This window comes from Aulostomus chinensis, chromosome 4 (genome assembly GCF_037954235.1).
Source record: "Aulostomus chinensis isolate RoL2024-O1b breed Wild chromosome 4, RoL_Achi_v1.0, whole genome shotgun sequence".
NCBI classification, from domain to species: Eukaryota; Metazoa; Chordata; class Actinopteri; order Syngnathiformes; family Aulostomidae; genus Aulostomus; species Aulostomus chinensis.
This window is the reverse complement of record NC_141323.1, coordinates 6,051,026-6,062,322: the sequence shown is the minus strand read 5'-3', so window position 1 is coordinate 6,062,322 and position 11,297 is coordinate 6,051,026. Positions and strand designations below refer to the sequence as shown.

At 46.8% G+C, this 11,297-nt stretch overlaps 1 protein-coding gene across 2 annotated transcripts in view; it reads right to left on the bottom strand.

Moving 5' to 3' along the window:
- The window catches only part of tmem178bb (transmembrane protein 178Bb), a 111,231-nt gene that overhangs the window by 42,669 nt on the left and 57,265 nt on the right, over positions 1–11,297 (bottom strand). For both annotated transcript variants that reach the window (XM_086201251.1, XM_086201250.1), the window contains one exon: positions 10,649–10,762. In XM_086201251.1, the coding sequence (XP_086057377.1) occupies positions 10,649–10,762 (114 nt within the window). The remainder of the gene's footprint in view (positions 1–10,648; positions 10,763–11,297) is intronic.

Here is an 11,297-nt window from a genome sequence, read left to right as displayed (position 1 = left end):
GTTCTCATGTCCCAACTTGACTCGAGGAAAGGTTTTTGTCTGTCTGAAGGATAAAGATGTAGAAAGTCTGAACATGTGGGAGTTGGGCGGAGCCTCTGACGCAGATGAAATATCCCAGAAGTGAAACAACAGCTTTAGAAGAAGCAACCGCACGTATATTTCTAAAAAATTCATATTTTGTGGGTTTTAATTCACCCGCAGCGGCGCTAACCAGCACAACACAACACAACACTGTTGAGCAGGCAACTCACATCTCCCACGACCTCCCCTGAACAAGAACGCACCACAATTGTGATATTTCATATTTTGAACAAGTGACATCATCAACAAGTTATTGACATCAGAAACATTAAGTTGAGGGCACAGTCTTTGTCCCCTGGCCTCTAGAATAACAAATTAAATCAGAAATGTTTCTATACAGCCGACCCAGAGGTTCTGTGTAGTCATGAATCATGTGACCTCATCATGAAGTTTTGTGGCGCGCGCGCGTGTGTATGTGTGTGTATGTGTGTGTGTGTGTGTGTGTGTGAGTGAGAGTGAGAGTGAGTGTGAGTGTGTGCGTTGTTTCAGGAAGTCAGTTCCCTGTTTGCAGCCACAAGCATGAAGCAGGTTCAACATATCCAGGAAATCTTTGTGGGATCTACTTGGACAAAACCTTGCAATATCGCGCCGGCAGGTTTTTCTGTCTAGTTGAGGTCTTCAGAGAAGTGTTGGTGATATGAAGATTATAATCCCTTAATACAGTCTAAACGCTGCTGCAGCCAAGAAGGAAAGCTGGCAAAAAAATATCTGTCTGTGCCCCGAGGTGGACGGGATCCTCCAGGAAGGGAAGATTTATTTGGTCAATAGTAGGCAGGTGAATATTTTTGATGTCTTATTTTATCTTGTGTCTGCTGCATAAGTTACCATGGCGATATTAGCCTGCTGAGAATGTATGAACCTCCAGGACACGAAACCTGAAGTTACCTCCCTAACCCACCAGTCCTGGCACCAGGTTAGCCAGCTGCTAGCAGCTCACTAGGTGCTGGAAATCACCTCCTAAAACACTGCAAAAGCTTGTTTTTTTCCACAGATTTGTGTATTTGTTGGTTTCATGTTTTATTTGTTTTTTTTACATTTTCTTAACTCTGAGAAGGTAATTAAGGTTGCCAAGCTTCAACTAAGCCCAGTCCCCTCGTCCATCTGGTCCGGCCTGAGATGACTCTCTGTCTTCCAGTTTTTTGGGCTCCCCATTTGTGCAGGACTCAGAACTTCCCAGTTTGGAACCAGCATCTTGCTGACTGGATCCACAACCTCCTTTGTCTCTGTCAAATTTTGTTTTGTGTAATCGTATGTCTTTTCACTTAAATGCAGTTTGTGAATGAGTATGAATCAGATTGATTTCAGAAAACACGGAGGAGGAAGCGAGCTGGGATGCAGAAGGTGTTCCTGCTTGCCTCCCGCTGGTTTCGACAGTTCCCTGGGAGTCATCTGAGGACATGTTTTTAGATTCAGCCTCTGAGTTCCTGGATCTTCAGACTCACTCATCAAGCATTAACACAATGGATAAACTCCAACGGACATGGAAAATATCCACTGGAGTTGGATAATCTACTTGCTTGGTGAACGTAAATGACCCCTCACAATACAATGTGTCTCCATCGTTGAGCTTTGACAAATATGAGATTAGGACGATGCCTGCTGGCCACCTTTCTGCCTCGCCTCTGTGGATTACAGACAGAAGACGCCCTGCTGGACCGCGCCTGCGACGGCTCTCCCCTCTGGTTTGCAGCTTCATAAGGATGAGCAGTGATGAATCACTGGGCCTGAAGCGCTGTGGTCACATGGCTGGACACAAGCGATTTCCTCTAATCTAGAGAGCCTGAAACACATAAGTGTAATGAGGTGCATCCAGGACTGCCAGCTATGGGTTTCTGCAGTGTTTGTTAATTATGCTTAATCCCTCTTCCCATCAATCATTCACAACTACCTCCGGATTCAATTCATTTTTGCACGTGAAAGATAAAGTGCGAGTGATGCCAATCAGCAGCTCCACGCCTCAATATGGAAACAAACCGATTTCTCCACTAATTGCTGTGAGCAGCGTTGCCTGCTGCTTTGCATAATCCCGTTAAGATCCACCAAAGTGACAGGCAACTTCAGATCCGCCCTCATCAGCACTGCCACCTGATTGGTTGATATGGAGAATGATGATACAGGAGGTGCTGTATTTGCATCAGCGCTTTCTTCCATCACATCTAAATATACAGTCCACTGCCTCAAGGTGAAATGTGCCAGAATATACCGCTAGGAAGCTCTCAGCTGTAGCACTGGCAGGGTAGTGCGACTTGTTGCAGACACAGTCAGGGTATTTGTTGTTGTAATTTGTTACTTTTCTACTATTCATCTGTCATCAAACAGACAAGGTTTGCAACCAGAAAATGAGAGCAAAATTCTGTCAAATAAATTTGCTCCTAGAACAAACAGAGGGAGTCTCGTGGTTTGAACTTGCTACATTTCGCCAGAGTTCTGCGTGAATTTCCAGGACCGGTGTAACAAACCAATTATTTATCCACTTTTCACTTTTTATGACTGAACCTAAAGAAAACACTTGCACCAGCTACTTTGCCTGTTTACATTCTCCCTGAAAATAAATCAGACTTATTTGTTCAAAATAAATACTTGTTTAAAAAAGCAGCACTTGTGTTTTTCCTAGTTTTGCATTTGGCTCCGCCCGGTTGAATTAGGCTAATTGGTGGCGCTACATTGGCTCATCAGAGCGTCGACTCCAATCTTTTACCGCTTTATTTCACTTTTTCTGTTATCAGGCTCTTTTCTTGCCAGTTCTCAGGTTTTCTGCAACTGACTTGGAGCCGAGACAGAATAAAAAGTCAGCGCTCTGCTTCAAAAACCTCCCATCTGACGAGAGTTACTCCATTTCTGAGGTCCTTAAACCGGCTTCCTGGCTGCCAAAGAGTGAAGCTGAAACTGCTGCTGCTAGTTTATGAGACAGTGAATGGTTTAAGGCTAAAACACGTCTCTGATCCTCTGCTACACTGTGAAGCATCCAGGCGTCTGGGAGAGGTCTGCGTTCTGTCCCTAGAGTCTAAACTAAACACTGAGAAGCAGCTTACTGTTTTTATGCTCCACATATCTGGAACAAACTCCCAGAGAACTGCAGGTCTGCTGCAACTCTCACTCCTCCGGAATCGAGGATGAAGACTTTTCTCTCCTCCGCTCTTCTGTTTTCCCTTTTATTTCTTTTCTCCCTGTTTTTGTTTTTCACCTGACCTTATTTTTAGTGATGATTGAGCTCTTGTAAAGTGCATTCAGCTGTATTTTTAACGTTTGTCTGCTTGTTCATTTCGTTGTGTTTAAGCGATCGAAGCGCTTGGTCTTTGGCGTGTGTCTGTTTCACTTCAGATCAATGTTGAATATTGATGAATATCCTTAGGGCTTGAAGTCCTCTCAAATAAAATTTCATCTAAAAATCATTTTAGATGAAAAAACTACATTTTTGTGAACTGATTTGACGTGTATTGATTTGTTGGTGTATTTTTCCTCAGCTACATGGTTGCTTGGACCGTTAAGTAGGTGGAAGTTCTCTTTAGTCGGCCTGGAGCAGCACCACAGCCCCTTGAAGACCCACACATGGATCCTCGTGCAGAGACGTCTGGATCCAGGGCTGCCGGTTCGCTTGTTTTTGGACTTGAACCTGCAGCGTTCTTTAACAAGGTGACAGCAGCGCCCTCTACCACAGGGCTGTGGTGACAGGATGCCAACAGTGGGAATTTCTCATCGATTGCAGGTGAAGAGTTAAACAATGTGGGCGCTTGACAGGAGAGTTCCAGCGCCAGTTGGAGGCTAGTGATGTCACCTGAGCTGCACCATGCGTGCGTCACTGCGCCGAGCACAAGATGGAGCAGGGCCCTTTGTGTTTTATGTAAAGTACTCGGAGCTGTTGACAGGTGCTAAACAAATACATTTGCCTCGCCTGCTGCTGCACAAGCAAACTGCTGAGGGGCCAAAACCCCTCACAGCGCGGCAGAGGCCAACCAATGGATCAGTCTGTTTATGTGTGCTGTTTGTTTGTGTGGAATGTGCAAGAGGTGGTGATGTGGCGACTTAACAGCTTAACAGGAGCAGAGCAGAGACCCTACAAAGCTTTTTTTAATAGCAGCGAATTTGTGCGTCTCAATGAGTTAAATCCCTGTCATCTTCTTGCAGGCCTGCTCTCTGCATAATCTACCAACTGCAGCAGCCGCATCAGCGTGATGAGATTGAGTGGGAGTGGCTGCCTGGTGAACAATTAGCCTCAGCCACAACCTTTAGCTGGTACCTTGGATTATACGCTGTCACTCATTGAGAGCTTTTCCCAGCTCACAATTTATGCTTCCTTTTGAAGTAACAAAATCCCTAAGCTGCAGTTTGAGAAAACCTCCTTCCATCCTGTCCTCTCTAAAAGCCAGCGTCAAAAATGTATGCACCCTCACTGCTGTCTGCCTCTGTGACAGACAATGGGGGTGGGAAAGGGATATTGTGTACTCTCTGCTGTTGCTTTGATGTTCGGCAGTAATAGAAAAGGGGGTTTTGTTCCTGACTGCGCGGGTGCCGCTGCAAGTCGCTGCAGCTTTTTTGATTGACAGAAACAAATGAGTATCATGTTCATCTCCAACTCTTTGAAGCGGTCTCAATGTCACCCCACTGTTTTCTCAAATATATGTAATGGGAGTGGGAGAAATTGTCAGGCCTGCCCGAGCTCAATTTCACACACTTCATGAAAGTGGAGACTAGGCTGTCATTCTTACTTAATTCATACATGGCCCGAGGCAGAGTGGGTGGATTGGGTGCAGGACATCTCTTAAGTTAACAGCAAACTATTAAACTCTGCCAGCTGACCAAATAGCTTGGAAGGGCTGAGTTGAAGTGGGGTCACTCATCCGAGCAAGCAGTCGGTGACCTTCCGCTTCCAGCGACCGGTTACACAAAGAAACACTGGCGCCGCGCGCCGAGGAACGTCCCCGTCCCTCCACGTTACCTCCCCACAGCAGGAGTCAGCAACACGTATGAGCTGCTGTGGTGTGTTCACTCGCCGCTGAGCTGAGTGTGCGTGGGTGAGTTCTCGCAAACAAGCACTGATCAGCGGCGTTATCACTGCAGCTATAGAATCACCTACACGCCGCTCTTTTTTTTTTATCAGTTTTAAGGGTTTTTCTTCTTTTCTTTTCTTTTCTTTTTTTTTACAAATCCACCATGCAGGTGGAGGTCAGGTGATAAACTGACCTCATTCCAGGTGCCTTATGACCAGCCTGCAGGTCAGGACGAGGAATTCTGTGGTTCTGCCTTTACAAAGTACAAATGTGAAGCATTGTGGAAGCGTGACAATGTGTGCGTCTGGCGAGCTAGCGGCTCGCCAGACGCAGCATCAGACTTCCTGTTTCATCCTCATAGCTCACAGTCCAAATCACAACGTCAGACATTTGCATGGAGGGGACTGTTCCACAAGTAGCCAGTTTACACTCAGGTCACAGTTTAAACCCCCACAGCGGCTTTGCTCAACCATCAGACGACAGAGACTTGCGTTCCGTCTCTTTTATGCTCCACACAGACTTTTTACATGGACGCAACCGAGGCTCAAACCTGATTGGTCAGGCTTCCCCGTCCTGACATTTTCTCCCCCACCGCAGATTCCGTTCTTACTGTATATGGAGAATGTATTCATTGAGATTAGAGTGTGTGGGCAACAGCAAACTGCTCTTCTGTCCCATGGGACATTCACAGGTTGTCAAGCACTCTTCTGGATAGTTGGAATGGGAACTCTCCAGAACTTTCCATCATCAAAGCTGCAAAGCTGTCATCAATTGCTGTCATGTAGGAAACATTTTCCAGTAAAAAACAAGTTATATTACTGCTCATCCTCTCACTGTCCACTAGTCCTCTGGTTATTCTTGTAATTTCATGTTCAGTGGCGTCAGAGCTGGTGTCAGAGTGCGTCACGCTCCAGCTTGATCAAACGTCAGGTAGGACGACTGTCGAATGACCTCTGACCCGGGGGGCGGCCCAGTGGAGGCCGACGGTCCCCTGCAGCTAATAGCGTGTCATTCAGAGCTGTTCAATCCGGTGCGTCTTGCCTTGCGATTGATTAGCGGAGAGTGCAGACGCCCTCTGAGCTCTGTTTATTTGCCCTTTTGCTATTTCTATTTTTTTTCCTTTTGATACCCTCATCAGAGTGGCAGGCCATCAGTTAGAGGAGCGGAGTTATCTCCCACCGAGGTAGTATGTGGATACAGGCCCCGTAATAAGGACATTAAACATGTCCGCCTGGAGAGGGGTGACCTTCCTGCCATGGGTATGAGCTATGTGTTTTCCTGAGCGGACTGAGATAGTGAAGATGAAACACATCCTTCCCGTTCTCTGCTCATGAACTGCAAACCAAGCTGGAAAACAGTAAGAGAGCCAAACGTTTCCAGGTCATTTCCATACGCAGCAGCAGCAGCAGCAGCCGCTCTGTTAGTGAGATCAGTAAATATGATGTCTTTTGTCCTTGGCTGGAGTTCCAAAGTCTTTTCATGGGGGATAATTTGGAGTCTGTGACATCCAGGTGGGAATATTTTTGCTTGGGATGAACAGAATGGATATAATGCCAGGCACAATCTGTCAGATAGATGCAGTCCTGTCATTTACCAGACGCGACTGGATGCCTCTGACTGCTGACAGTACACTGTACGCTGTACACTCTATGCTCTGTTTTTTTCCTCTCATACAGGCATTTAAATGACAGAGTCTCCATAGAAACGGCTGTGTTTGTGCTGCAGGGCGCACAGCAGCAGCTGAAGAACCCACTGACGCAACCTGCCTGGTTCGTCTTCAGCAGGTTGAAGACACGACTGAGACGCTACCTGTCAAGCAGTTCTGTCTAATATTAGTTATTATTATGCGGGGATAATTGGAGTAAAAATAGACAAAGATTCCTGGCAAGTACTCTGCTGATTCCACGCGTGACCACGGAGGACCAGCGAGCAGAAACGCCCCATGTTGAACCCGCGTCGTCTTTGCGTCTGTAATCACGGCCCCGTTCAGAGCCAGGAGCCTGATGTTGGGCACACCGGCCAGTTGGAAAGGCCGACTCCCCAAACAGAAGAGGAGTGTGATTAGTGTGTGTTGACTCTGCACTGATGTGGGGATCCAGCTGATGTTCCTGAACGCCGATCAGACGGAACGCAGCTGTGGAAATATTAGCTCTTCACATCTAACCTGATCTGCTTCAATATCACATTCCTGATGTTTATCTTCTGCGACAGTTTGCTTCCTTAAACATCATCAATACCAGCTCAACACTTCCTGCATTTGTTTCAGGTCACAAGACAGAAAGTTGGGCTGCACGATTGTGAAAAAGGATCTGATTGTGATGATTGTGACTTCTACTGCAAATGTGACATCATTCGTGACAGAAGAGGGAATTTTCACATCATTAATCTCATTTTCATTGAAAAACCCATTAAAATAATAATAATAATAATAAATAATAATAATAATTATAATGTGCTGGGGATCTGCATCACACAAAGATGGTTTCTAGAGTTTGTCCCCAAGTGGTATTTTGACTCGCATTTAGAGTTTAACAAACACTGCAGCAGGACAAATTATGATTGACCAACCAGGCATCATGACCTCGGTCCATCGTGGAAACCTGACGCTCATCGTGAGAGTCAGGAAGCTACTGACTTGTAGTTGACCAGAATTTTAGTTTTCCTCCAGGAAATCCCCAACATGAAATAAAAATCTTGGAATGATCCTGAGGGTGAGGTGTCATACAAGCGCAGGACATCAGTGTGAAACTGACCTTTTGCAGGGGGACCCACACTCCCGTGTTCCTCGACGCCACACGTGTGACAGAGCGTGAGAGTGCGATGACCCGAGTGTGAGAGCAGGCTGACAATGTATGTTTTTCTCCCTGTCTTCTTCTTCTTCTTTGAATTAAATGTTGCACAGCCAGACTTCACACTTGATTTACAGTTTTGGGGTCTGATCTCTCCGTCATATCTGCGTCTCTATCTGGTGTCCTTGTACGCAACGCTGGCGCGGAAATGTGTGCTTTCCCTTTGATGGATGAAGTTCCCGCTGCTCTGCTCCCTACTGTGTGCATCAAAGTAAGAACGTTGTAATCGTCTTTTTCATGCATGTTAATAAGAAAGATCTGCAGCCGTGCTAGTTGTTTAATTTAATAACAGAAACAAAATGATTTCATCTATGGAGCGAGCGGTCCAAATCTGTTGAAATATTACAGCCCTGGATGTGCTGGAGAATTCTTTTTCTCTGTAGGATGGAGCCGTGTGTTGGAGGGAAGACAGAAGAAAACCGACAGCGGAGCAGGCCTGTGTGGTTTGGAGCTGCTATTCCCAAGCCTGTCACCTGACAACCACGGACTAGTCAGACTGAAACAGGAAACAGTGACAGTTTGAGGCCAGAGCGTGTTTCCACTCGGCTCAGTGGCCTGGCGACTGGAGAGCTGTTACATACCCAGAGGAGCAGCTCATGAATGGCAGGTATCCTGAAAGTAGATAGACTCCTTCTAGAGTCCTCTGACAGCTCTCGTACCCATGCTGATATCATCTAACGGCCTGCAGGTCTGTGGAGAGGAAGCCCTGCAGCTCCACTGTGTACTCGCTCCAGGCCCAGGACGTGGATGAGTGAATCACAACTGAGCGTGTTGAGTGTCCATTACCTCCATAAATAAGTCAACACAAAGAGAAAGCATATGGTGGCGGAGGAATGATGCAAGAGTGGCGCCTGAATGAGCCTCCAACACGCTCATCTTTCCAGTGTTCTCATCGCCAGTTCCTGCTCGCCTCTCTCAGACTCACAGTTTTTCCTAATTTCTCTCTTTCCCCATCACAACTGGTGTCTGGGACCGTTTCCATTCCAGCCACGCGTGATGGTTTCATGCATGCGAGGCAACCACAGACAGTGTGGAGGGATGAATTCAACTGTCTAACCAATTATCTTTTATAAATGTCAATTTTCCAGTGAGTGCGGCGGAGCGCAGCAGGGAGACGACCAGCGAGGGGCTGATGAGTATAGGAACGTGATATGAAGATGGTGCCAACAATAACTTCCCTTCGACGGATAAACGCACAAGCCAGTGCGGAACATGTTCCTGGGCTCAGATGCTGTCGAGCACACTCAGAACGTTAAGACCAGCCCTCACAAGGCAGGTCGGTGCTGCCGAAGGTCCGATTCCCTCGTCCGCCTGTCTGTTTTTTGCAGTGTCGTTTGCAGTGAAGCCAACTTCCAAGTTGGCCTAAATAAAAAAAATAATACAAATCTGTCGTAACCAAATTTATTGGAAGCTGACATTAGGAATGACTTGAATGTTCAGTGCTTTGCTTGAGTGATGGTAGGCTGAGATCATCGTCATGCCTGAGAGGTAAACGCAGAGCCGGATGAGCTCATGCTCACCAGGCTCAGCAAACAATAGCAAAACAACATCAATCTGTTTTCAGCAGCAGTTCCTCGCGTAGCAGTGGAGCAGCTAGAGAACTCCGGCTCTGGCCTCCAAACCCAACAGCAGCACTCTACCCATTCATGGGAGCCGCTGGAAAGTCCCGACTGAAACGGTGTGAATACACAAAGGCAGAAAAGGCAGAACAGAACCTTTTCTGTCACCAACCAGCTTCAGACCCGCGGCACGTGTTCCTAGAGAGGTCTCCCTCCTGAAACTCAGCATCAATATCAGCTGTGCCACCAGGTGGACTCGTCTGATCACGTTGTTTACCGCCTCCCGTCATCTGATAGAATCAACACCAACACAGCAGTGACAGCAGCTGTAAATCTGAGTGGAAGGTGATTGAAGGTCAGCATGCAGCCCCCGCGCAGCCTCGCTGCTCTGCTGCAGCGAGGCTGCACCTCCTCCCAGCCTCCTGCTCACCTCTGCTACTCCTTCTGTACTTTAACGCTGATGAATTTTACTACAAAAACACACATTCAGTTTGTCATCCCTCAAATTCAGTCTTCTCTGGTCGAGAAGAGTTGGCACAGCAGAAGTGTGAAGGGAACAGTGACACGCAGGAGCTCAGCAGAGGTTGAGGTAAAACCTTTACTGAAGCTCTGATTCACACGAGAGTTCAACCTGCTGGGAAGCTCTTCAGCTGAGTGCCGCAGGCCTCGGGAAGACCAGCAGAACCGAACCGACAAGAGGAGTCTTTGGGTTGGGACAACAGAACCGACGTGGCTCAGTAAGGCTCTTTCTTCAGATGGAATTCTGGACGTTAACAGCAATTAATTATTAAAAGTTTTGCCTGCGGTTTGTCATAATGTTTCAGTGTTCCATCATAATTTGAAAGAAAAATGTAATATTCGTGTCTTCATCAGCCCTAAAATCCCTCATCAGTCAGCTGCAGTGGAAGTTGACAGTTATTCAAAAGTTTCCCACGACAGACTTCTTTTAAGTTATAAACTTTCATAATTTGTTCAAAAATAAGGACATCCTGGACCTGTGTGGACAGCCGTCAGCCGAGCATATCATCACACTCCGTACCGATACACCCCCGACCCCAAGACCCTGTTGAGCCTCTCAAGGACTCTGAGGGGCCAGGGGGTCCTGACAACCCCTGGTGTCCAGGATAAACAAACTTTAAAAACTGTATTTATTATAATTGGGGAGACTCACGGAGGGAGTGCCACTCGTCCTGCCGTATTGTCTTGGTGATGTTGTAGGAGAGGTTTTTGGGTATTGTAGCCGAGGAGTAGTGATACTTGATGTAGGAGCATCTTGCAATGGAGCCTGCAGAAGGAGAAAAACACAGAAACTTCATTTAAATATGGGAACATTGACTCACGGGTCATTACATAAGATCCACAAACAGAACCTGAAGATAGCGTTGTTGACAGTGGCATGATTCAGCTGGAGAGGCCGCGTCTGCCATCATCAATTAAAGAGACAGAAATCACTGGTGTCTTCCAGGAGCAGCAGCAGTCTGCTGGAGACCGAGATCCTGCCGCTGAGGAACATGCATGTTAACACGCTGGCTGCCACGAGATGTGCCACGATGTTTTTCACAAGCTATCAACTAATCAGTCAAGGGGCTGTTTGCTGCATAATTATAAAAATCTGTGTGAGTCTCGGGGCCTAATGATGTGTGGGGGATTTCTAGATGAAGTGACTCACTGACAACGTAGACCTGAGTCAGTCTGACAGTCAGAGTTAAGTCTGAATTACTGCAGACAAGCTTAGCCCAGTGCTGCAGCAGTGACGAACACAAACACAGACGAATAAAAACGTTCCCTCTGGTCCGCCGTGTTGAAAATGACAGAGTTGG